General features: G+C 47.6%; 1 protein-coding gene across 1 annotated transcript in view; it reads right to left on the bottom strand.

The window, feature by feature from the left end:
• FAT3 (FAT atypical cadherin 3) overlaps positions 1-27,267 on the bottom strand; it is a 662,119-nt gene that overhangs the window by 37,733 nt on the left and 597,119 nt on the right. The window contains exons 14-20 of the mRNA XM_046016531.1: positions 24,177-24,566; positions 21,368-21,582; positions 19,773-19,910; positions 18,673-18,816; positions 15,659-15,856; positions 13,308-14,106; positions 1,573-1,707 (exon numbers count right to left, since the gene is read on the bottom strand). Coding sequence (XP_045872487.1) covers positions 1,573-1,707; positions 13,308-14,106; positions 15,659-15,856; positions 18,673-18,816; positions 19,773-19,910; positions 21,368-21,582; positions 24,177-24,566 — 2,019 coding nt within the window. The remainder of the gene's footprint in view (positions 1-1,572; positions 1,708-13,307; positions 14,107-15,658; positions 15,857-18,672; positions 18,817-19,772; positions 19,911-21,367; positions 21,583-24,176; positions 24,567-27,267) is intronic.

The raw sequence follows: 27,267 nt of genomic DNA, 5'->3' as shown, positions 1-27,267 counted from the left end.
CTGTAACCTGATTTCTCTTAGAGTGTCAATGCCCACTTTCTAAAATTAGCACTGTGAATAGATAATGCCCTTCCTGCCCACCACCAACCACTCAGACACTCAAAAACTTGCCACTCCCTGAAACAAGGGAAAGATAAGGCCATTTGCAAAGAGCAGCCACCTTCTCGAGTGTCTTAATGCCAAAGAGCCCACTGGTGCCATTTGCGCTAATGTTGGAAGAAGGAAGTTCATGTCTTCCTCACATGTCATCACAGTTCTACTTTCTGACCGTGAGTGTCAAGGCTAGCCCTTCCAGAATCCGAAGTCTACCCACGTCTTCCCATGCTGAGTTCACCCTCTTTTGTACTACCTTACGTTCTAATGAGCAAAATGATGCTGAAAAGCTGTCTTGCTGGAGTGAGAGTTGGCAAGTGTGAAAATACATCCAATGGATGAAAATCATGGGCAATCACAAGTTTTCCACATAGAAAAGAGAAGGGAGATGGGCAGAAAGTGACATCTGAAGTCAGGAGACGTGCTAGCTTTCTTGTCACCCCTACATATCCACCTGCTGTGTGCCCAGGGTGTGTGTAGGGTTGGGGCCAGCCTAAGTTTCTTTCAACTCTGAGCCCTAGAGGACTTCAAAGGCAAGTATGCCAGTGATCTCTTCACTGTGCGGGCAGCTCTGTTCCTGACATCACTTATGAAAGAGCTTTGGCTCCCATGCTTCAGAACAGTTCTTTCTCTTTGCAGAAACTGAATTTCTAAAGCCCAATGCTTAGGAAAATGTCTTGCTATGGCAGGCATCACTGTTTTGGATTCCCCCTCTAATTGCTATTTTAATCACCACATCATAAATATTTCTTGGATTCCAAGAAGGGTATCAGTGTAACTGTATTTTACATAGACTTTCTACCAAAAAGAGTCCTACTGGTACCAAAAATGAATACTCCTGGAGTTCAGATGTGATAGGGAGTATGCAAATCAACTGAAGTATTGGGATTGAGGGAGGATCAGAAACAGGATATTTGGATCAAAATAACATAAATACATTTTTTTCTTTCCTTCTCTCTCTCTCTCTCTCTCTCTCTTTTTCCCCCCTTTAGGACACAGAGGTGAGCACCTGCCCTTTTGGGAACACGGAGCAAAGAGTCGCTCCCTTGGTGATCTAGGCTGGGCTCACCCCATGGGAGGTAAACTGCACTGGGTCAACTGTACCTTCTGGCGAGCTCTGCTTTGGGGCTCTGGCTCTGCAGTCATCTGACCATCAAAGGACGTGCCTTGGATACTCTGACCCTCTGCCTTACCCACGGCCTTCTATTTTCCATTTTACACTCTTAACATCCATGCGACACCATCGGAAACACATGTTGTGGTCTTCTTGTTATACAAGGAGTCCACGGTCATTGCATGTTTCCTGAGCACAAGCTGAAGCTGGACTAAATCCCAAGTACAGGGAGGGCGGATGTCAGCTGGGGGCCATCCTGACAGTGAATGTTGCATGCAGACAGAAATGCTTGCCTGAAGACCTAGGGCAGAGTCATTTACTCAAGGGCAAGTGCTTCAGATTTAATAATTCCACCCCCTCTGCACCTGAGCACTCTCCGAGCTTCCCTGGTGGACACTGGCAGAGGTACGGTCTCCTGCTGGCTTCGTAACCAACACACTGCATGTCCCCCGGACACGGCTTCTCCATGCAAGGATCATTGGACCCCGGGCACAGTCCTCCTGTGACGAAAGGGAACACACATGATCAGTAAGGAGGGAATCACCTCACATCCTAGGCGGTACTGGGATGGTTCCAGAGCTGGGCTCTACGGGCTCTGGGCTAAGAGACAAAGAGGCCACCCAGAAGCGAGAGCAGCCGAATGGGCTTCACCTGCTGTGAGTGCCCATCCAAAGTCCCTGCATCAACCAAAAGCTCACCGCCAGCCTGAAATAGATTGGCCTCGAAGAATAAATGGAACTCTTCCTTTTCGGTTCAGATATGCTAAGGTTGTAACTGGACCACCGTCAGCTGAGAAAAGGGCACAGTGCACGGGCTCTGGACGTATTTATTAGAGCGGGGTTCTGCTCACGGGGAACTACCCGAATGCATGGCTGGAGTTCCCAGTTGTCCTACACCATTTTTCTTTCCTGCCCTGAAAAAACTTCAGGGGACGCTTCGGAGGATGTTGGCTATTGTTTCCAGAGGGGAGAGAAAAAGATGTTTCTAAAGAAAAGTATGGCTAAATTTAAATCGGGCAAACACAATTCCCATTGTTTCCTAATCCCTTCTGCTACCTGCTCTTGTATCGATTTGCGATAAAGGTGCCCCACCGTCTATCAAAAACAGTCGAATTATCTCTGGCAAAAGCACGTTTTCTTGCTACCTGTTCGATGCTCACAGCACAGTGAGATGGAAGGTTAATCCCTCAGAAAGAAAAGCCTGGAAAGCAGATTAGCTGATGAAGGCAAAATCCAGGACCCAAGTGAGTCATTTCTGAACTGCAGTGAGGATAAATGGGGGTCCACCGGAGGAAGAGCACGTTTCAGAAGTCTCGGATATTTCCAACGTGAGCAGGTCGCTTTCCATGTAGTGAGAGTTTAGGCAGTAAAAGGACGGTAGGAAAGGAGACAGGAACGAAAAATTGCTCGGAATTGGGTTAGCAGTGGCCTAAAGCAGCACCTTCTCTATGAACCACGAATGCCCGGACCTCAGCAGCTTTCTTCCTTGGGAGGACGTGACCCATTGCCAAACTCCGTCCATCCTCCTCCTTCCTCGTCATTAAGCATATTGTCCCCTTATACGGTCATTTCTTTGTCCAGGAGAAAGCAGACATTTAATGCTAACTACATATAAACATTTAGAAACTGTAATCCTCGAGAAGAGCAGTGTAAGTAGCCCCAGCAAACTCAGAATTCATAAATCCTATTTTCCACCGGGTTAGAGCTCAGCCATAAAAGATACTCCTGGCAATGATCCAGCTTACAAAGTCTTAGAAGATGAAGGGATTTGCAACTGAAAATTTGGAATGATCTCTACAAATGGTTCTAAAAGACATAAGTGCCCCAAAATACATCTTCCTATTTTCGTCCCAAGAAATCTTTACTCCTGCCATGCATGTATCAATATTTATGCAGCTCCGAACAGCTGTTCTGCCACCTTACAATCTGCTTCAAAGGGCTTTGGATAACCAGGTTTAAAATGATTCAGCAAATAATTTTTTTAGGGCCAAAGAAGTGAGAAGCCTGGGACACGTAGATTATTTATTTCTTTCTTTGGAAGAAAGAGAAAGAGAGAGAGAGAGAGAGAGAGTAGCAGAGCCTGCCACGGGGCTCGATCCCAGGACCCTGAGAACATCACCTGAACTGAAGGCCGACACTTACCCAGCTGAGCCACCCAGGTGCCTGAAGCCTGGACATACAAAGATGAAAGGAAACAACGCCATCTCTTCCTCCCTCCAGGAAACAATCAGCAAACACAGGAAGACAACGCAATAAGGTAACTGCCTTGATAGAAGTCTGGGAGCGCAACCAGAGACGGGACAACTGGGTTTCCTGGGAGAACGTCAGAGGTCCTCACCAAAGAAGGGAGCGTTTTAAAATTCTTGAAGAATGAGATCCTTTGAGGAAAAAGGGGCTGTGTTCCATGGGAATGAGCCAGCTGTAGCCAGTGGCTTGACTGCTTGCATGTGTTAGTGCTCATTCATGAAGAGTTCATAACTCTGCCAGCTGACTCTTTGCTGTCCCCATACATGGCTTCATTTCAGTTTTGGGTGGCCTTGTGCACTTCCAGGTTGCTCCTAAATGTGGATTCGGTAGTATATGCTCAAAGATGCTACCTCAGCCCAGCGCTAATCTTGGCCACATGGAGGCGGCCATGTTCATAGATGAATCACAAAATGGATCTCATCCAATAGATGTAATTCTGAATTACCTGGGCATCGCCTTCCAGTTGGACACAGAAACAGTATTTACGTAGTTAAGAAATCCATTTCTTCCCATTCCATGGCCGCTGATGGATAGCTTTCTCTACATTTCTACGTTTCTGAGACACAGAAGCATAGACCCCATTTCTGCTCTAGTGCAAGTCTCCACTGCCAAGAAACCGTGCATTATCAAAAGTCCCATTTAAAAGCCATTATTTCAGAGTGGGAAGAGAGGGCTAGATGATTTCAGACCCATGACAGGAAAGCTATTTTCTCCTGCAGGAATTATGGTGAGATTAAAACAAACAAACAAACAGCTATAAGCATATATAATAAAAACTAAACAAAATATTTCATATTAAAACAGGATTTGGGTACTTCTCTCTTTTATCCACTTTTTTTTTTTTTTTTTTTTTTTTTTTTTTTTTGCCTCTTCTCTTACCACCAGCCCTGCCCTGGTAGCTGGCACAGGCTTCTTACTCTGTCACCATCTCTCTTATCTTGGGGTAAAGCCAAAGCCACTCAGACCAACAGCTGGGGTTCAAACTCACAGCTTTTTCTTTTCTCTCCTGTTATAACCGTGGAACCCATACAATTAAATCCACTAAATTAATGGATTATGTAAGATTCAGTGCCCATTATAAAAACTCTAGCTGGAGGATATGTAAAAAAATTACATTAAAGTATTATAATATGTGCATTTAAAAAGTAATAACATTTATATACATATTAGATACACAGTAAGTATATATCTATTCATTCTAGCAGCCATTGACTTCAATAGGTTCTTTTTCTTTCTTTTTTTTTTAATAGGCTTTTTAAGGCAAAGGGGACAGTTCTTGGCAAGTGAACTCTCTCCTGATGCATTAAAAATCCTCCGGGGCCTCCTCCCTGCCCAGTCCCAGTCCGGGCCGGGAGCAGTCATAAACATTCGGGCTCCAGCTGCGGCTGTCAGTTCACTCTGCTCACAGTTGGTCTGCTCTCCTGTGGCCCAAAAGAGCAGGAAGGCAGATTAGAAGTCTGGAGGTTGGTGTAAAACGTAATGTCCTCCTTAGCTAGGGACAGATGTGAGCACGTGCGCAAAAGGAGATCTATTCCGAAGAGAGACTTCTGGCTACAAAAAACAGTTCTCCCCAACCTGAATATTCCCCATGTACAATATTGTAGTTTTCCCCTCCCTATCAATTAGGATAAGGCATTAGGTCCTTTCTGACGTGTATGTTGTCAGAGGGACGTGACCTTTGTATGCCACTGCTGAACACTGTCATGTGTCCCTTCAGGTATAACCGGATATTTGGGTCCTAGGGACACTTTCCTGGGGATAATAAGCCTCTTTCCAGCCAAAGCCCTACCTTCTCCAGCAACATGGAACCCAGTATGCTTTACATGGATGCTGATGGGTTAACTTGTTTTTAGAAATCCCATGTTTATTTCATTCCCCTCTCATGGAAGGATAGACACTACTGTGAGTCTGAAAGACCCTCTTTCTGGTAGCACTTGGTGCCTTATCATAGAGGTAGTTACGAGACAACACTGTCAGGTCCCATTGGCCTCTAGGAGGAAGTTTATCTTATTAACTATCGTTAAATAATCCAGGTTTAATTAACTTGCTCTGTGATCGGTGACTGCTGGGGGAGGGGAACTCTCTAGACCTACACGTTCTGCATCTCCAGACATCCCTCAATTTGGTGCCAGAGTGAGTGTGAAGGGAGAAGGGGACTGCTTTACCAGACCAACTGATGCCGGCTTGCTGCAGCAGGATAGAAGGATGGGCTGTTTTGCAACTCTGAGAACACGCAGCAGGCAGAGAACTCTCTGCTCCCCACGCTCAGTCCCCTCAAGAAGCCGGCGTAGTGTAACAGGACAGGATCTGCAGTGACAAGCAGCAGGCCTGGAACTTGGCTCTGACCAATTATGCCACTTATTTACTGTGTGGCTCCGAACAGGTCACTTGACTTCTGAGAGTCTTGATCTCCTTTTCTGAAAAACGAAGCTAATAATTGTTCATAGAGTTGTGAGGATTAAATGGGGGTAAAATGTATGTGTATGTGAAGGCAATTTTTATTCTATTTTTTAAAGATTTTATTTATTATTTTTTTGTGTGTGTAGGAGAGACAGAGCGAGAGAGACCGCCGACACAAGCAGGGGGAACAGTAGAGGCAGAGGGAGAAGCAGGCTCCTTGCTGAGCAGGGAGCCTGATGCAGGCCTCGATCCCAGGATCCTGGGATCATGACCCTGGGATCATGACTTGAGCTGAAGGCAGACGCTTAACTGACTGAACCACCCAGGCATCCCACAAAGGCAATTTTTAAAGGGAAAAACTTAAAGTAAAAACAAATTAGTACAAGGTCTCAAAACTGGAGATGCTAGTTGGATTCAGCCCCATGGCAGAAACCTGAACTCAAATGTCCTCTTTCTCTTGCTGTCTTTTTTGGGTCAAATTCATGATTTGTAAATGGATAGATGATATGAAATAATGTGTGCCTGGGAGGTACAAGCTAAGGCCTGGAGCATTTTATTAGTCAGCATCCTAGGCCACTGTGGGGGTCAGACCCTTGGCTACCTTGTCTAAGGCAGAGGTGGCCTTGTATGCAGCCTTGGACAGGAGAAAGGTGCAGAGGATGTGGCTATTGTCCAAAAGAAAGTTTCCATGTTCTAAAGCGTTGCTCAGGTGGAAATTTAGGTCACTTTTCACAGAGCTGACAACGTTTCATTCCCTGGAGCAGAAGCTTCAGAGCTTTGGAAACTGCCCAGAGAATCATGATTCTCTGGGGGTCTTGGAGGTTCTCGCTGCCGTATTTATGGCCCTTCCCCTTGTCTCCCCAGAATTCTCACAGCTCCCAGGATAAAGTCTATGACTTGAGCGAATACATCAGTATCCACCAGTCATTATTGTCACCAACACTTTGAGCTAATTCAACCCCTTGATGTACGTTTCTGCCTCATTATACTTTGGTTCCAAAAACTAAAGGTAAATATCCTACGCCCTGAATTCACACACTTGGCCAAGATGCCATGTCTTAGCAAATGCTGCACAAATTAGTAAGCTCTCCTCTTAATTCTTGGCCTGCATGAAGTTTTAGAACCTATTCTCCAGAGGTCTCTTGGGTTTGAAGTGGTCTCTTAGGGTTCTCCCACAAGCACAGAATCATCCGGAATGGTGTTTGCTTGGCTCAGCCGAATTTTCCAGATGATTTCGCTTAAATTTCATTTTAAGACATCCTCTCTGGGGCAGTTGTGTGTGGGTGGAATATATAAGGGAAGATCCACGCTCTGGGAAGCTGGTGTCAGCACCCGTGTAGATACCTCTAACCCTCTCCTGGCATTCGGGGACTTGTGTGTGTTGAGATGAGGGAATTGCAGAGACATAACTGTTATGAATGTAAAATGGAAATGTCCCGGTTTGCAGGTTAAGATTCAGAAGCTACACTAAAAGTTATTTGAAACCACTGGGTTGGGGACTGTTGGCTTTCTTCTCTGAGCGCTAGCCTTAACAAACCCCAGCCCAAGGCAAACCCAATCTCAGATTTTTCTCTGCTTTTTAAAAACTCATCAAGGCTAAGTTTAACGTGTCATACTGCCTCACAGAAGTCTTCGTCATTTTATTTTATGGTGCTAATTAGAAGTGCATTAAGGAGCCCCTGGATGGCTCAGTCGGTTAACTGTCTGCCTTCAGCTTGAGTCATGATCCCAGGGTTCTGGGATTGAGTCCTGCATCAGGATGCCTGAGTGGCGAGTCTTATTTTCTGCCACTACCCCTCCCCTTTGCTCATGATCCCTCTTCCTCTCAGGCTCTCTCTCAAAAGAAAAAAAAAAAGAAGTGCATTACCATGACTGCCTATCACAGACTCCATTTGCCCGTCCCCCTGTACTGGACTATCCTGACTCCTCACCATCCTTGCCATTTGTCCAGGGTGTGATGCTGGCTCCTGCTTCATGAGGATGGGAACCACAGCAGCCTCACTTACCCTCATTCCTCTAGCATCCTGCCCAGGGCCTGGCAAAGTCTTCATGTCACTGATGAGTGAATGAGCAAATGAAAGGATGCCCCAAATCTCTGGGCCCTTCTCTTCACTGCATCCCCTGTCTGGCAAAGACCCAGTAGGACAAGCTTCACTGTTACCAATGCCTTTCGTGGACTCCTCCAGTAGGACTGAGGACCCCCTCCTTTGTGCCTCTTCTCTGCCCTAACTACACCACCTACAACTGTTTATAGCTTCTGTTTGCAGCCAAGGAGCAAAGGAACTTCTGCAGTTTGCCTAGGAAAAGAGGATTCAAGGGGTCACAACCACTGCCCTTTCATATCTGGAGGGCAGCTTGTACAGGAAGATTAGACAGGTCAGGTTCTGGATGGCTCTAATGGATGGAGCTGAGTGACATGAGAAGGAGGTGGATTTGGGTGTACTAGAAGAGAGAAGGTCGTCCTGGGTCCATATTGTGAGGTTGTGAGGCTGGCTGAATTGCCATGTCAGGAATGCAGTTAACAGGACATCTGTCGTGGGTGGGAGTTTGGATTGGAAACCTTGAAGGTCCTTTCAAATGGTTGCAGAAGCAGTAGGGAGCCATGTTTGAGGCTGCCCGCTATGAATCGTGGTGCGGCCATTGGCGTAGCTCTGTGAATTTAAATAAGTCTGCTGATCTTCCCAAGTCTTAGTCTCCTTAACTTTTTTTTTTTTAAATATTTAATTTATTTTTTGACAGACAGAAATCACAAGTAGGCAGAGAGGCAGGTAGAGAGAGAGGAGGAAGCAGGCTCCATGCTGAGCAGAGAGCCCGATGCGGGGCTCGATCCCAGGATCCTAGGATCATGACCTGAGCCAAAGGCAGAGGCTTTAATCCACTGAGCCACCCAGGTGCCCCAAGTCTCCTTAACTTTTAAGGAAAGTTAATGATACCCTGCCTTTATGGTTATTAGAAAGGTTAAATGCAATTATGTATGTTGGAAAATAGCACAGTCACTGGTCACCACTCAATAAATGTTAGTTGTTACACTTGTTGCTGCTTCTCTCCTCCATGCCCTGGCTCTCATGCTCCTCGGCCTGGAGCACGTGTGTGATTCTAGGCATCCTTTCAGATCTAGCTCAGTGGGCATCACACTCAGTGATGTGCTCCAGTGTGGCTCTCCCCTACCTGAACAATCTCTTGTGACAGCGCCACAGGCCATGGTTGAGAGCAGGATAGCTGCTGCTCACACTCAGCCTGGCCACCGCCATGCTTCCCCAATGGCCAATGCTCCCTTTACCTTATTCAGAGCTCTGGCTGTCACCGCCATCAACACCCTGGTCTTAAGCTCCAGTGGTCTCCTTGGGAGTCCATTTTCCTGGACAATTGTCTCCTTTTTGATAGATTTTTATTCAGACTTCTGTTTTTTTCTTTTTAAAGACTTTATATATTTATTTGTCAGAGAGAAAGAGCCAGAGACCACAAGTAGGCAAAGGCAGAGGGAGAAGCAGGCTCCCCACTGAGCAAGGAGCCCAGTGTGGGACTCGATCCCAGGACTCTGGGATCATGACCTGAGCTGAAGGCAGACGCTTAACCAACTGAGCCACCCAGGCATGCCAATATTGGACTTTTGAAAAGTCAATGCATTTTTAAAAATGGACAACTTGCACAGCCCTATGGGACAGCAAGGGGACAGAGCATCAGGGACAGCCCACAGGGCACCCATGTTCTCTTCGGGCTTTCTTCCTGAAGTGCTGATGTTCACTGAACTTGTAAAGTTCACCAGGAGTTATCTAGCGAAATCAGAACTTTGTGTCTCTTGAAGTTCAGCTCAAACATGATGCTCGATGGTGGCTGGAATTTAATGAGCCTATTTGGCACTAAAATTCAAGTCTGCTTTCATTTAGTCAAAGATACTCAGCATTTTGGTTCATGATGCTAATTTTGTTAATTGGACCCAAAAAACTGTGCAGGAGAGAAAGAGGAGGTGGAAGTGGGGAGGAGCATATCGAGGCCATATCTCTATAGATACTGCGACACAGAACAAACCAGGCAGCTACCTCTACTTATCATTGTAATTAATCCATCAAATGGTGGAGAAGCCCATTTACTGTATCTGCCAAGCTCCCAGGGTAAACCAAGGAGCAGTGAATACTAGTTGTGCATATGTGTGCACACATGTGTGCCTTTGTGTCTGTGTGTTTTAAGGGGGGAAATTCACTGAATTCAATTACCTCCCCATCCAATAAACGAGAAAATGTCTAAAATGCTTAGTGTTTTCCTTAACAGTTCCTCACTGTATTTCTATTAGAGGACACCTGAGAAGAAGTGAGAGCTATTTCTGTTTCTAAGAGTTTGTCCCCGAACTTGCAGAAAATCTTTCCTTTTTTTATCTTGCTATGGGATTTCTCCAAGTTTGCTTTCCTGACTACCAGCATTAGAATCACCCAGGGCTATGTATATAGACTCCTAGTCAGCACCTGAGACCCTCCGTTATGTTGGAGTGTGGGCCTGGTGGTGGGTATTTCTGTTAAGACCCACGCTGGTCAGTGGTCTGTCAGGGAAAACGGGGCCATCTGAGTATTCTACAAAGCATACAGCACTGGGTGCGTGATTCATACATGGAAGGGAAGAGCGCCTGTTCTTAAGATGCAGGTAATAAAAGAGGGGCCCAAGAAGAGACTGAATTGAATCCACATGCCACCCCTACCAACACATAGCCCTGGGCAGGGCATGGAGCTACCACATTCCAACAAACGGAGAGGATCGTACATCACCTGTGGAAGATTGGTCTGGGCCAGGTGACCTTTCCATGTCTTTTTACTATGAAAATCCAGTATTTGATTTTACAGCTTAATTAAAGAGTGACTTGAAGGTGAAAAGAGACCCCAAGATGAGTCTGAATCTACACGTACAGCCTTCTTTGAGGAAATGCTTTTTTCAAACCAAGAAGGCCTCTTCGTGGGATGTTTGGGGGCTGAACCACAAAAGCTTCTGGAACGGGGACCTGGGTGGCTCAGTCGGGTAAGACTCTGCCTTTGGCTCAGGTCATCATCTCAGGGTCCTAGGATCGAGCCCTGCATAGATAGGGCTCTCAGCTCCGTGGGGAGTCTGCTTCTTGCTCTGCTGCTCTCTCTGTCTGTGCTCTCTCTCTCTCTCTCTCAAAAAAAAAAAAAAAAAAAAAAAAACAAAACTTCCAGCCTTCTGGATTTACTGGGAGTAGAAAGGTTTATGGGGACCACAGAATAGAAGTCAAGGACAGGGACCCCTCTTCGAAACTAACTGCATTATAAACATTAGTGTCTTAGGGCTCCTGGGTGGCTCAGTCGTTACGCATCTGCCATCGGCTCAGGTCATGATCCCAGAGTCCTGGGATCAAGCCCCACATCAGGCTTCTTGCTCTGCAGGGAGTCTGCTTCTCCCTCTCTCTCTGCCCCTGCTTGTGTTCTCTCTTCAACTCTCTCTCAATCTCTCTCTCTCTCTCTCTCTCTCTGTTAAATAAATAAATAAATAAATAAATAAAATCTTAAAAAAAAAAAGTAGTGTCTCATGAAAAACCTCCCTCTCTCCAACAAAAAACCACCCTTCTGAGTTCCTTCTTTCAAGAAATTCTGCCCAGTTGGGCCTTCTCTGACTCTTCCTGATGAACTCATACTCATCCCTCAAGACCCAGGACACAGACCGTCCGTGGTATAGAAATGTCACAGAGAGCTTCCCTCCGGCGAGAGCAGGGATCCCGTCCTTTCTCCTCCCTAGCATGTATTTTAACCTTATTATTGCAAATAAGCACTTGCAAGCTGACCTCCCAGTGGCCAGCTCCTAAGGGCAGAGACGGGGTCTTTTCCACGTCGAAGCTTTAGTGCCTCGCACATTGCTGCCACCACAGACTTCCACTGGCCGAAATGAGTTCTCAGAGCACAAGGATTAATTAGCTGGTTTAGTTTCTCCCGCAGGGTCTGCCCTGTCCTGTAGTGAACCTCTTTTGAACCCTGCCGTGAATCACTGCAGGAAGTCCCCAGCAGAGCTTTGGTGCATAAATCAGTTTGCCTACAAAGGAAGTCTAGGTAAAGCCCGGACAGCTGGCGCTCATAAATCCTGCATGTTGGTGGCACCTGCCAGAAATGCATCGCTTCCAGCCAGCGTGCTTGGAGTTACTTTGGAGCTAATTTACATATTCAACAGGTCAGACAGCACTACACCTACCTGATGCAAACACAGAATTCACCAGGTACCACAGGGTGAGTGGCGAGCACTTTCTGTGCTGCCGGGAGGCTGTCGAAACGTCTCTTGGCAGGAGCTGTGATCTCAGGACCTGTGCTCTGATGGTCTTGATTTTCAAGCCACAACCAAGAACTTTCTATAAGGGAAAGAGGCCAGGGGCCCTGCCTGTCCCCAATTTACCTAAAGGGATGTTTTACAAATGGCCTCTCTTCTGGCCACAGTCCTTTTGGGTCAAGTTCACGCTGGCTAGAAAAACTCCGGGTGCAATTTTCTTAGAAGAGGGCAGTGAATTTATGGCTCTACATGTCAGAGAGGAAAAGAGGCAGAGAGCAATACTTCTCACTGACCACCGTGGGCATGGGACTCTGGGCAGCTATGGCCTCTGACCAGGAAAGGTCAAGGTTCAGGGACTCTAGTTATATCAACAAACTTGAGCCATTGTATTTCCTCTGCTTTGAGGGTTGAATCCCTCCCCTGGCTGTGCTCCTCTCTGTGTGGCCCGTTTTTCACTGAAGCAAATTGAACTGCCCTTACCCTCAGCCATGGCTTCCTAACTTGTTGACCTGCCTTTTGCCTGGGCCCAGCTAATTCATTCCCCTCTGCAACCAGCACGCTTTTTGTGAAAGACAGCTCTGATCCTGTCACTTCTTCACCTCACATCAGCCTACCACGGCTCCTCCTGCCTTGCAACAATTTCTACCATGTTCATCCTGGCTAAAGGCCCTTGTGTGAACCCTGGGCCTGCTCACGGGTCTCATCTGTCATCATGCCCCCACTTCCAGTAACAGAACATCTCTGTCACTCCCCTGCTGTAGGCTTCTCTCCTGCCCTGAACCTTCCTCTTCAACTGCCCCCTGGCCTGGAATGTTCTTCCTCCCCTACCGGTTCCCATGTGTCTGATTCCTACTTACCCTTTCTCCCAACCCGTCAGGAGACCTTCCTCCTCGATGGGTCCTCCTGCAGGATTTTGTACTTCCCCTAGCAATACTTAGCGCCTGGGCCCCTGCTAGCCTGCTGCTCTGTGCTGCTCAGTGAGGGGAGAAGGGGATTCCCTCGTCTTGCTTAGACCTGGCCGGGCGTCTCTCACGGTGGCTTGGCCCACCATAGGTGGTCAGTAAACATTTTGCTGAATGAGCGGATGAGCGAGTGACGCTTATCTGAAGGGAAGCCGGGTCTATGCAGACCAGCAGAGGTGCAGGAGCTGGAATGGAGGTGGCGTGCGAGAAGGTGGGGGGACTCCAAATCAGACTCACCGTTACAGGTGCAGCGCACATTTCTATAGAAACGTGGGCACACGAAGCTGATGCGCGCCGTGCTATAGGTCATGAGGGCGTGGGAATCCAGGGACAAGCCCTGCTCGCAGTGCTGCTCCTGACAGTCCAACCCCGAGCAGTTTTTCTCCAGGATGGCCGAGATGCGCATGACGTTCTCCAGGTGCCGCCGGGCATTGGACAGTTTCTGGATCAGGTAGGCCGGCTTGTAGAACTCACTGCTGTGCATCTCCACGGCGAAGAGCATGTCCAGCTGGGTGGTCCCTGCCACGGGCTGGATGCTGATGATGCGCAGACTGTCCTGCTTCTGCGTGAGGACGGCGTTGCGCAGGGTACGACGGAAGCCATGCATGTGCAGCCCCACGAAGTCCTCGGGGGACACGTTCTCAAAGCGGATGGTGACGGTGTTCTGCAGCATCTCATGCACCAGCTGCTCCACGTGCACCACCACGTCGATGGGCACCTGGAAGCGGCCGTCGCTCACGGACACGTTCAGCACGTACTTGCCGCTGTCCAGGCCCCCCAGGGCGATGATCTTCCCGTCGTGACTGTTCACTTTGAACAAACTCTTCTGCTCTGATTTCAGGGCAAACGTGAGCACATCATACATGTCTTGGTCTGTGGCATGGATCTTCCCAATGACCCCACCAGGAAAGTCGTCCTCCATGGTGACGATGTAAATCTCCAGCGGGATGGCCGTGGGCTTGTGGATACTTTCCTCGATGACCCGCACGCGGATGTAGGAGTGGGAGACCTGCTGGGGTTTGCCCGAGTCTTTTGCCTAAAACAGCCAAGAGGGAGAAAGGCAAGAAACTCAGAGAGAGCAGAATCGTTTGAAAACCAATCAAACTTACCGAGAAGACATTTATTCCTTTACCCATGTTTGCTCCTTCCTCCATCCCCTGTTCCCGTTCGGCAAAATTGCCGAGGATGTGCATTGCAGGAAGAGGAGTGATTTCTCACCTTTGGCTCCTGCCACAGTAAGCATGCAGGGCGGGACAGGACACAGTGAGGCAAGGACAAAGGAAATGTAACTGGTGCACTCAGGGACCTTAGGAAGGTAGAAACTCAGCACCTGGAGGTGGTTTGTCCTTAGGGACAAGGACGAGAAAGCTCCCCATGGTGTTCCCAAAGTCTGAGATGCAGAATCTATGCTCTACCCGTCTGAAAGTGTAGGCAAGGAACCGTCCTAGCTTCTGTGAGAAGGCACGAAACGTCTCTCCTTGCTTTTGGGACCGCTACTGTGATCTAAAATTATTTACATAGTATTGTTGGAGGAGTGGAAAGCAACTGGAGCATTCACAGATATGCTCAGAGCTGAAAGTCATTAATCTGGAAGGTTTCTTGAACCAGAGTAAGCTATAACTTACCCTAAGAAATAATGAACACAATGAAATGCCATCCAAATATAATTATTATTGCTGTCATTAATAATGACTTTGGGTTGGGGCCTGGGTGGCTCAGTGGGTTAAGCCTCTGCCTTCAGCTCAGGTCATGATCTCAGGGTCCTGGGATCGAGCCCCACATTGGGCTCTCTGCTCAGCGGGAAGCCTGCTTCCTCCTCTCTCTCTGCCTGCCTCTCTGCTTACTCGTGATCTCTCTCTGTCAAATAAATAAATCTTTAAAAAAAAAAATAATGACTTTGGGTTGCCCTCTGTGGCCACTGTGAGTAAAAAAAAAAACAATCACTTGGTTTCACGGAAGGGACCCAAATCTTCGTATAGGCAAACTTCATTCCTGGGAACTCACTTCTTGCCCTTGGCCACACCTTTTCCATACCGGCCACTTTTGCCTCTTAGTCCTATTTCATTTTACACAGGCCACTGATCTTGAGGAAGCTGACACGTTGGGAGACCATGGCCATCCGACTTGACCCCTCCTGTCTCCCTGGGACAACTCACCAAACAAAGGTCTCCTCAGAAGCAGAGGCCAAGATATGCCTCAATCACATTAGGTAGCTTTGACAGGTAGAGTATGTGGCAACTTCTACTGGGTGTAGAGAAGCAAAGCAAGCCTTGACCAGCGAGTCATCTCTGAGGGTCAGTTAGAATGCCAGGAACTTGGAGAATGCAGATTTTGGTCCAGCAATTATCTGCCTGGCACAGGCTATGGGAATGTCCTTTCTGAACACTGATGCTTCCCTTCCTTCCTGTTCAATTTCACACAAAGAAGCTGCTTTTATTGGTGTGAAATTGAATTTGAGATTAAAAGGGGAACATTCCTGCAAGGTAATGAATTATGTTGACTCGCTCCACAAAGAAAACCCATCCTAAGGGCACAGAAACCAGCACGAGGGAGCGGAGACCTGATGTGGACAGAGGACGGGGCCGTACCTGGACACACAGCACGTACTCTGGAGACCCCATGTGCTGGAAGACCACGGCGGACCGCAGGATCCCGTGCGGGTCCAAGATGAACTCCTCCTCTTCGTTTCCCGACAAAATTGAGAAGGAGAAGGGAGGCCCGTTGTGGAATGAGTCTCTGTCTGTCACCACCAGCTGCAAGATGCTGGTGCCTACCGGCTTATTTTCCTGCATGAAAGAGGATATTAAAAAGGAAGATAAAATTACACCTCTCTTTACACTGAAAAAAAACCCCCCATCATTACCGGCTAGAAAACAGGGCTTTCAGCAGAAGGGATTCCCTGTGATATTATCTTGTCTTCTGAAAACACGCTGGCATCTGTAAGCATCATGTTCGGCATCCTTGGCTGCCTCCCCACGACTGCCCCGTGAGTTGAGGAGCTGCCGGTATGCATACGAGGACCTTCCAGACTGGCGCTGTCTCCATCTTGTCCGTCACAGGTTGGAAAGGCCCTGAGTTCACCTCAATGGCTCTCGACTACAGGGTGCCCACCAGCCTTTTGTGGTTGGTAGTGAACCCTCTCAGGCCAAGAAAACATCAACCTTTCAGAATGGGAAGACCCTTCGTCACACCTGTCACCAGGAGATCATGCTGAGGCCCAACACTGTGACACAGTGTCACAACATCAAATCTTCTGGGGAGAGGGTAGGGAGACATCCTGGCAACTTCCCAGTAAACACACAAAGGCATATGCCAGGTGGGAAATGGGCCTTTATGCCTCACCCCTCAGAACACAGTTTTGCCATGTTTCTTGAGGAAAGGGAAAGGGGGTGGATTGGTTCCTAGGCTAAGAATGAAGAGAACAAAAATTCTTAAAGTCAACAGAATTTTTGGAAACCCTCATGTTATCATTCAAGCATTAGTTTGCAGAACCATCTCTTGCCTGTGCCCCAGAATAGAAACACAAAGGTTCTTTGTCACTCCTTCAAGGGCTGAAGGTTCTCCTTACTCCGATAACGCCAAATTAAATTTCTCTGTAGCTTAGGCATTGGTTTTCTGGCCCCCCTCTGTTTAGACTTCAGCAAGACCACAGCTTTGGGCCTGAAGTCAGTTTCATTAGTCAGGCCTGCTGATGACATTGATTCAGCATTAAGTAAGTTTGGGTCACAGAGATGGAGACCATGATACACTGCCGCGTGGACGGGAGTCATGCTCGGGGCAGGCACACTCAAGCTCTATGTGCTGAATTCGTCTTATGAAAACCATGTGTTGGAATAAGGGAAGTATCCTGGGTTGGAAAAAAGGGAGGAACATTCCTTGAAGGAGTAAGAGAAATGGACTTCAAAGACTCTTATTTTGTTCCTTCTCTCAAGTGGCCTTTTGGTCGTCAAGGACTAGACACCAGATCCTCCTGGTGTCCGCCACCGCGTGGCCTCAGCCCAGGGTAGATTTACTGTTTCATGGTGACAACACACTCAGCACCACACAAAACAGCAGATTTATTGATTTGTTTGCTCACTTTATAAAGGCCATTTCCTCCAGTGGAGAGAGAGAGAGAGAGAGAATGTGTGCCCCAGGGGTCAGCATCTGAGAAGGAAGGGGGAGAGAAAGCGCAGACAGGCCCCGGTGCTGCTGTGAGCCACGGTCACTGCTCCTGGCTGAGATTCTTGTTTCCTTCACTGCTGACTTCCCGTGGTGCACGTGAAAACAGTCTGTCAAGCTGACCGATGGGTGTCATAAACCCGAATGTTGAGTAGGCAAAGCCCATTTTGTTTCGGGGCGAGTGTGCAGAGGCTGTGCAAGGCGGACAGTGCCACTGTGGGAGGCAGACTGGGAGGAGGGGAAATGCAGGAAGGGGCGGACCCCAGGGGGAAGCTTGGTGGAAGCAGGAGGGCAAGAAGAAAGCAGGACTGCTGGAAAGAGCATCAGAGAGGAGAGGAAGACCGGAATACCACCAGGGAAGGAATCAGATTTCGCTGACGAAGTGGGAGGTGAGAAGCAGAGGGGCGCGCCTCCCCTCTCGGGCCTGAGTCCTGGACATTTTGGCGGAGGAAGGGGGGAGCCGGCCGTGGAGGGCCAGACTCACAGTCTTGATGTTATTCCAAAGACGTCCCTCAGGCCCTGGCTCACTCTCATCTCACCTTCTATCCACAAAGCCTGCAGACCCCGTGGGAGGTGATTCTGAGGCCAAACTGGGTGAGGCAAGGCCTGGTTCTCTGGACTCTGTAAGGTCCCCCCCACAACATGCATATCAATCCCCATTGCCTCTAGCTCCTCCCTACTCACAGCATTCCCAGACTGGATCCCCTGACCCTCCTGGAGCTGGAAAGGGGGTGGGGGGCGGGTAGCTCTGCCCCTAGCACCGGGCTCATGAAACAACTTTTGAATCAAAAAATGCATGGGAAGAAGAGGCATCTCTGTCCCCCCCCAACCCCCCCCCCCCAACAGATGACTAGCAGGAAGCTACTCTATCCTGCAGCGTGATTTTAAGGAGCAGGTGGATTTAAAGTGCTAAGCAAATTGCTTTTGGAAGATTGATTTTAATGAGCAGCAGCTCTTTCCTGGTGCCCGATCTGTCTTGGAGAGATGAGACAGTTTGGAGCAATCTCCCTCTGCTGCCGGGACAGCATGGAGTGGCGGAAAGGCAGCCTGCTGTGGGGGTGAAAAGAGGGTGGTTTCTGCAGAGGACTGACCTGAGTTCAAATCCCAACTCTGACACTTAATGAGCTGCAGGATCTTGGGGGAGCTACTGAACGTCCTGGGCCCTCAGCTCCCTCACTGTCAAGTGGGGGCTGGGTTGCTGCTCCCTCCCACTTTACTGACTGGGCTGTGGTAGGGAGAGGTGGTGCCTGCAAAGTGCCCCACACCTGGAAGGATGCCATGGGCAACAGCGCTCATCACTGGTTCTCAGTCAGCTATGGTCTTTTCATCCCAGGCTCGTAATGGGATGAGTTGATAGGAAAAAAGAAAAAAAGTGGAAAAAATGATGAGTAAACCACAGCAGAGGAAGAAGGCTGAGTGCATCAGGCCCAGATTTGCTCACCTGGATCACAGCGGTATAGTTAGCAGGCGTGAAGACTGGGCTATTATCGTTCACGTCGGAAATGTCAATGTTGACAGTGGCTGTGGATGACATGGCAGGAATGCCGCTGTCTACCGCCTGGACAAGCAGGGAGTATCCAGACACCTGCCGGAGCACAAAGGGCCAACCGTGAGGAAGGAAGGGCAGCCTTTTTGTCCTGCTGCCCACACTCAGAGGAGCTGCAGGCTCGGCCGTAGGCTGCTAAATATCGGCACCTTCTCTCTTGGTTCTCTAGATTGGGGTTTCTCAACCTCGGCACTCTGATATGTGGGCCCGAGGTAATTCTTGGCTGCCGGGGCCTGACTTGTGCCTTTGTAGGATGTTTAGCGGCACGCCTGGTCTCTACCCACTAGAAGCCAATGTCCCTTGCTGCCCATTTGGGACAACCAAAACTGTCCCCAAACATTGCCAAGGGTCCCCTGGAGGGGCCAAACCAACCTGATTAGAACTACAGCTCTCGGCCTTTGTTCAAACACAATAGCTATCACCCGGACATTATTTATCTTCTGATCCTTCGGGAGTTATGGGTACCTGCCACATAGGGAGGTTTTTTCCTTTTTAGTGACATCTTTTCCCATATTTAATTTCACTCCGAAGACATATATTTTTAGTCAAAACACACAATGTTTAGAAACTTGGTTTAACCTTGGCAGAGGAGGAGATTTCTGGATCATTCTTTCTGACCTAAATACCTTCAGATGCTCCTTTTGTAAGTGCTCACCTAGGCCTAAAGCTGCCGATGAGACCAGGACCACAGGATCCCAATGCTGAGGTATTTTCTTGCCTTCTCACTCTCGGAAGGACTGCAATTCAAAGCATCCAGAAAGACACACCTTTGCTCTTTCTTTAAAACACCCATAAATAAGAAACTGCTCGTATCTATTGGCAGAAAATTCTTTCCAAGACTTAACCCCAATATGTTATGTTGCACTTCAGCCCATTCTATTTACTGTCATTATCTGGGGTGGAGAATCTTCCTGCATTTTCCTCAGGGAGCCTATACTGAATTCCAGTGAGGGGCTGGGGGTGCACGTGAGGGGAGCTGGCCCAGACTAGCTTACCCGTTCCCGGTCTAGTTTCTTCTTAACCTTTACAAGTCCTAAGACAGGCTCCACGGCAAATTCATTGTCCCGATCTCCGTTCACAATAGAAAAATGAATCTGTCCGTTGGGCTGGCTATCCGCATCTTCTGCTACTAGCTTCATGGGACATAAGCAAAAAAACAAAAACAAAAACAAAAACAAAAAACAAAACAACAACAATAACAAAAACCATGACATAAGAGACTGAGAAAAGGTTTATTCTTAGGGTCCCAGGTCTTACAAACGGGCATAGCTGGGACAGTCTTCTTAGGCACTGTGCTCATGTGCCAATGATCGTCCCCCACTGGAAGAGCTCATGGCTTGGCTGAAGGAGCCATTACTGGAGCCGCCATTTTCTTTCCAGTGATTTCTCTCTGTCTGCCATTTGATGCTTATTAAGCATGAATTTCCTTAGGCCTTGAGCAGGTAAGGATAGGGCCAAAGCTAACTGATAGGGATAGTTGGGTGACTTTTTTTTTCCTCCAGTTCTGCAAAACAAGGGTCTCTGCCAGGGAGTCAGACATTCTCTAAATCTATGCATTTCTTTTTTTTTTTTTTAAACATTTTATTTATTTATTTGACACACAGAGAGAGAACACAAGTAGGCAGAGAGGCAGGCAGAGAGAGAGAGGAGGAAGCAGGCTCCCTGCTGAGCAGAGAGCCGGATGTGGGGCTCGATCCCAGGACCCCAGGATCATGACCTGAGCTGAAGGCAGAGGCCTTAACCACTGAGCCACCCAGGCGCCCCTAAATCTATGCATTTCCATGCTAAGGAAGCCCATAGAGAATTCCCTTTCCTACATGGCAAACACACCTGCCCCCTGTCTGCTGCTCCATTTTGGGGATATTGGGATTTCTGTGTGTGCAAGTAGTATCTTCACAGTCAGGAAGGAGAGAGAGCCTGGGAAGTCCACCACTGGTACTGCAGGAGCCAGAGATAGGGATGGATGGAAGGGACTCATCCAGTAGGGATGGTGATGATGGTAAGCATGGGACTGATGGTTTCCAACACGTAATTTCTAAGTCTGAGAGGACCCATGTTCTCCTAAAACATGGCTTACTCTTACGAAAAAATTCCTTCCAGAAGGAGTTCCTTTAAGAGAGATTAATTAGTCTTAATCTTGCTCCTATATAAGCTGCCCTACTTTTTATGCATGCGTGTGTGTGTGTGTGTGTGTGTGTGTGTTTGTGTGTGTGTGTGTGCTGGTTGGGGGAGCGAATTTATTTTATCCTTAGCCACCTAATAACTTATTATCTAAGGTCAGAAACTGGTGAGAGCTATCAGTACAAATGTATTCCATGGTCTGTTCTGTTTTCTTGGAAAACATATTCTCCAAGGAAGAAAGTAATTATTGGTCACTTACACCTTGCTATAAATGAATTTATCAGACCCTTCCAATGTACAAAAGAAGGAACAGCTGAAAGATTGGTCACTGACTAGAGTTCTTGGGGACAAAGACAAAAAGACCCTGAAAACAGAAAGTGTAACGAGAATCCAAGATAGCTTTTGCTCACTTTTTCACTCTATTTGGAATCATGAGTCCCAGGCATCTGGACCGCCCACTGGCACCTACCAAAATGACAGAGTCACCGACCAAGGCATCTTCACTGATGACAGCACTGTAAACATCCTGGCTGAACCTGGGAGGGTTGTCGTTCACATCCGTGAGGTTGATGTTGACAGTGGCCACCGCACTGAGAGCTGGTGTGCCCCCATCTTTGGCTTCCACCACCAGGAAAAACTTTTTGCATAATTCATAGTCCAGGACCTCTGAGACAGAAATACCCCCTTTAAAGAAAAATGGGAAGTTTTTAGATTTGATTAGGAAAAAAAACACTGGTCAGCAGTTCCATAATCATGGGAATATTTATAACATCATCTCCAGCCAGGAATTGTAGATATTCAGGAATCTGTTTATTTAATGCCCCGTGGAAGGCATTTCAGAGTCTGATTAATGCTGTCAGTTAAAACACAGCCATCCATCAGACGCAACACTGGAGAAATAAAGTCTTTGACGGTTTTTATAGTAGTTTCTGAACTTCTCTCAAGCAGCCCTAAACTGTCTGGCGTTATTTGCCTCTATGCCTCTTGGGAAAAGGGACAGAAACAAGCTTCCCTGATAAGGGTCTCCCGATGATCCCTTAATTGGACTCAGGCGGACAGAGAATGAGCTGAGATGTGGGGCTGTGATTTCATGACCCCCCCCCGCCCCAGACTTCACTGAATTTAAAAAACCACTAACGTGCCGTGCCAAGTTATGATGTGCTTATCTAAAGCTATTACAGCACAAAGAGGGCAAAGAGCTCAGACAGCTCAAGGTACAGTGACCTAAAGAAAATCAAATACCTGGGATTAGTGGTCAAACAGTAAATGTGAGTTTAGTGTCCACAAATACAGGACGTGGTGTCCATGTCATAGTGCAATTCAAATTAAGCCAGTAGAACAGGTGGAAGTCCCTGGCGAGGTGCCACCCCTTGGAGGGGCTCTGAGAGTGCCTCTCCCTCCCACTATATCCCCTTCTGGTAAGGTGACCCAATCCTGCATTCCGCAACTGGAAACTGGTCACAGTCCTGCCTGCAGAGCTGTTCTCAAGGGCATTCACCTCTCTGCCTACTGGAAAACAATCATTAGGAGCAAGGTCAGTAAGTCATATCCATTCACATCTCCAAACAGTCACCTTCCCCAGCTGCTAAATTTGACCTTCTATTTAAAGTGAGAAACCAAAGTCATACCTATAACAAGAGCCTCTTTTCCCCCATAATTAAGTTTTCTTAGCAATTACCACTCTTAGTGCTTTGTTTTGTATTCCAGTCTTGTTATCCTGTGCCAAATTTAAACAACACTTAACCATTTCCCCATGGTGTTCATATACAATGACCGCAACTAGACAGACCAAGTCTAACACGTATTTAAATGAGAGAAATCCCATACATTTTAATTTGAAGTAGCAACCATAATAAATGGAGTTACTGCTGGGAGAAGCCGCTAATGCAATTCTTCCATCAATATCAAAAAATGAAACAAAGCAAAAACAATTCTTTCCATCAATATTTCTTAAACCTGACGGCAGAGACTGCATCTCCTTCCCTTTTTTGCACCACCCCCACCCAGCAGAGTAGGGCCTAATGGAGTGAGAGCGTGTATTCCAGAATCAGGAAGATCTGGGCTCAAATCGTGGCTCCCCCGCTGACTCCCAGTGGGCGCTGGAGAACTTACTTAACCGCTTCGAAGCTCTGTTTTCCTCACATGGGAAAGGAGAGAAATAACTAACAATTTAATAGGAATCTGGCGTATTCACTATGTTAAGTAAATGTTGCTAATTATGATAGTTTCCTGTTCATGTTAATTGAATTATTCAAAGGAGAATTTTTGCCACCTTTGCCGCCTTGCTCAACAAGTACATTTTCCTTGTGTCCAACGGATGGGAAGTGGGAGAGACTTACCTTTCTTATCTGAAAAATGGGCCTGCTTTGACTATGATTATATATAGGAGAATAGGTAAGCAAATGAGAGTATCTATGAAAGTGCTTTGAAAACATTAATACAAACATTATAAATACATAGTGGAAAGTTATATTTACTCTTCAAGGAATACCCAAACTTGTTTCTTGAGTTACTATCTTTATGATCCTAAGTGCCCCCAATAGTTAACTCCCTAATAAACAGAAAGCCCTACTGTTCTCTTTTTGTTCTCTTGATTTCTTTCTAGACATGTTTTCCCTAATGATGAGGCACCGTCCCTGAGTTTGCAAAGCATGAGGCCTGGGAGTCTTCTGCCTGGGAGTAGTGGGCGGGACTCAAACACAGGGCCGGTTCTGTCTGACCAGGGTGCTTAGCTGATGAGGCCTGTGTGTCACCGTGCACACACACACCACTTTTCAGCGTCTGCTTTGGTGGGTGACCAGAGAGTGGAAGCCTGAGCGTGGATGGGGACAAGTGCTCCTAGATTCTAGGAGCACTTGCACACACAAACACAATGATCCAGATAAAACAACAAAAAATGAAACAAAGCAAAAACAGAAAAGACAGGGAAAGAAACAACTTATGCTTGGTATGCAAATACTACTTCCTGTCCCCCATCTATGAGCCACATTGCTGCTCCTGACCCTTCCTCTGAGACATTCCTAGAGACCACCTAGAGGTCAAGTGTTTGCTGAGTGAGCCCACAGCTAGGGGCTTTAACACTTGGCAGTGGGCATCCCCAGAAGCAGGTACCAGAAGGACACCTCACATCAGCACGCAGGCCCAGCCATGAGAAGATGTGCTTCCGGTGGGAGGGAGGGAGAAGGAGGAAAAAGAGTCTGCCCAGAGTTCAGTTAGAAGGCTAAGAGAAGCAGGATATACTGAAGCTGAGAGTTCTAAGCAGGTTGCCCTGTACCCACCTGTCTTTGGGTTGATTCGAAATCGCCCTTGCTCATTCCCAGACCGGATGAGATATGTAATCTCGGCATTCGTGCCGATATCTTTGCTGGTGGCAAAAACAGCAAGCACTTGGGTGCCCGGGGAGGTGTCCTCAGGCACGCTGACCAGGTAGTCCCTCCTCTCGAACACAGGCGGGTTGTCGTTAATGTCCAAGACGGTGATGGTGACTGTGGCAAGAGAGGACAGAGCCTGGCCGGGGCTCTGGTCAGTGGCCTGGACGCTGATGTTGTAGGAGGGCTGCTGCTCTCGGTCCAGCGGCTGCTCCAGGATGATGATGCCCGACGAGCTGTCGATGGAGAAGAACCCGTCTGCAGAGTCAGCCAGGGAGTACACCACCTTCCTGTTGATGCCTGTGGGAGACGTAAGAAGGTTAGTGCCGAGAGCATGGCTTGACACTCTGCACTAGAATTTTATGGCTGTGCTGGCTTAAAGGGCCGCTCAAAGATCTGTACTGACAGAAACCAACAGCTGTGGTCCTTTTAAAGTTTAAAAAATATACAATTAAATTAAATGGTAAGTGTAAGGGCTTATTTAGCCAGAGCAGTTCCATCCTGACCCTGCACCCCTCCCCCCAGGGGACTTACTTAAAAACAAGTCCTGGAAAACCAGTCCCAGGTAACAAAGCCCAAATACAAGGGTGGGTCAGGCCAGGTGGAGGTATCCAATTGGTGGGGGGATGCATACTGTCTCCCTAGCTACCAAGGAGTATGGACCCCACCCTTTGGGTGCCATTTGGGCGCCAATTCTGACCAAGGTGATAGTCTAGTTCAAATATTTACTATAGGGTAAATTGTAATTCAGTTGGTCACTTATGTGTGACCTAGCAGGACTGTGCAACTTTCTCTGTGTTACGATCTCATTGGCCATCTGTGCGTGGCCAGGCCCAACCACATGGCCTTTGCCCTTAAAAACTAGTCTGTAAAGAAGAGAGGGGTCTCCTCTTTGCAAGAGACGTCCCTGGCTGGTCAGTTTGATTCTTGATGGTTGGCGCGAAATAAAGATTTGCTTGACCTTCACTTTGTAGCAGTCTCGCTCCTTTGACCATGAACCCAACAGTAAGGAAATGTAAAATATTGACAAGAAATATAAGTCGTCTTGTCTCGTATTTTTCGCATATTAAAGAACTCCACATATTTTTAAAGAAAAAGTCTAAGGTGTCAGTAGATATATGGGTAACGATGTGCCACAGAAAGAGAAATACAAACTCATCCATCCCGTCAACAAACGTGTGTGTGGCATCGATCGGGCACTATTCTAGGTGCTAGAGAGTTTAGCAATGGACAAGAGTCAAACATTTCTTGAGGAAATTATTACACTTAGTGGGAGTAAATAAGAAATTAACAAGCAATAAAGAGTAAAATAAATGGTATGTTGGGGGTAAAAAGAAAGAAAAATAAAGCCGTAAGGGGTGATGGGAATACTGCAGTGAGAGAGCGTGTGGGAGGTGGAGGGAAGGGTGGTCACTTTAAATAAGGTGGTCACGGAAGGCCTTGACATTTGAATAAACACCCAAAGGAGGGGAAGGAGTGAACAGCACAGGTGTTGGTAGGGTGGGGAAGAGGGCAGGCAGAGGGACCCACGAGGGCAGATGTGGAAGCCCCTTTGGTGTGTTTGAGGGCACCGTCGAGAAGGCCTGTGTGACCACAGTCAGGAAGAAAGAAGTAGAAGATGGTTTCTGGGTGAGAGCAGGCTGTGGAGCAGAAAGCGTGGGGTTGTGGTGCTGAGGTGGGAAGCCAGCTCAGGTCTCTGAAGTGGAAGGTCATGATATGGGACTCAGATTTTAACAGGATCACTCAGGCTGCTGGGTGCAAAGAACAGGACAAGCAGTGAGCGAGCGAGGGAGCCGAGACAGCTGGTCGACTCCCACGGGAGCTCAAGCGTGTGACAGCGGTTGCTCGCTCAGGCCTCTGAGATGATGAGAAGTGGTTGGTGCCAGCCTGTTCTGAACACGTAGGTGATAAGACTGATTTCTGATGGTGGGGCTGGCAGGATACGGGGTGTGAGAGGAAGAGAAGATCCTGGGATGACTCAGGTTTGGGCCTGAGCAGCTGAAAAGAGGGAGCTGCCATCGGCGGGGTTGGAGGGAACAGCAGGAGGACGATGACGACAGGCCAGGAGCCCCATTTTGGACAGATTAAATTCGAGATGGGCATCTTATATATGAGTGGAGATTCAAGTAGGGAGCTAGCGCAGGAGGCTGGAGGTCAGAGGAGAGGTCCACGCGAGCTATGAATGGGCGGCTTCCGGCATTCAGGTACTGTGCAGAGCCATGAGAATGGGTGAGGCCATAGGGTGATGTAAAGAGAAAAAAGAAATTCAGTGGCCAGAGAGCCTGGAGCACTCCATCAAAGAAGGGAGAATGCCTGCTCAGAAGGTGACCTCCAGCTCTGTGATTTAAAGGAAGGCGCTTACTTAACCAAAATACCATTTTACCTTAATATACACAAAAGCTAGAACATATCAGCCAGGACATGTCTACCAACAACCAACAAATTAGTGAGTGATGATCCGAGTGAGTTCTGGTTTTGGAGACCGACTTAACTCTTTTCACCAGAGGACCTCAGCATTTCAAAATAGTTCATGCACCCCAAATTCAGCAGTTGTTAAGATTTGTAAGAGGCAAAATGTAATAACTTTGTAGGCTGAAAAAACATTATTTTGATCCGAAATGCTTTTTTAAAAAGATTTTTAAAAATTTATTCATTTAGGAGAGAGAGACACACAGAGAACACAAGCACGGGGAGAGGCATCCGGAGCGGGAGATGCAGACTCCCTGCTGAGCTGGGAGTCAGACATGGGGCTTGATCCCAGGACCTAGAGATCATGACCTGAGCTGACAACAGATGCTTAACCATCTAAACCACCCAGGCACTCCTTGATTCTAAATGCTCTTCATGAAGACAGCCATGAATCAAGGGTCTTTAGCTAGAATAGCTAACTGAAAATGTCTCTTGCAAATCATGGACTCCTAGAATGTAAGCTTTAGAGGGGAGGGCTTCCGTCTGTGTTGTTTTCCACTATAACACCTCACCATGGTCAGGCATTTGGCAG

The sequence above is a fragment of the Meles meles genome, chromosome 8 (genome assembly GCF_922984935.1).
Source record: "Meles meles chromosome 8, mMelMel3.1 paternal haplotype, whole genome shotgun sequence".
Classification (NCBI taxonomy): domain Eukaryota; kingdom Metazoa; phylum Chordata; class Mammalia; order Carnivora; family Mustelidae; genus Meles; species Meles meles.
This window is presented reverse-complemented; position numbering and strand designations above follow the sequence as displayed.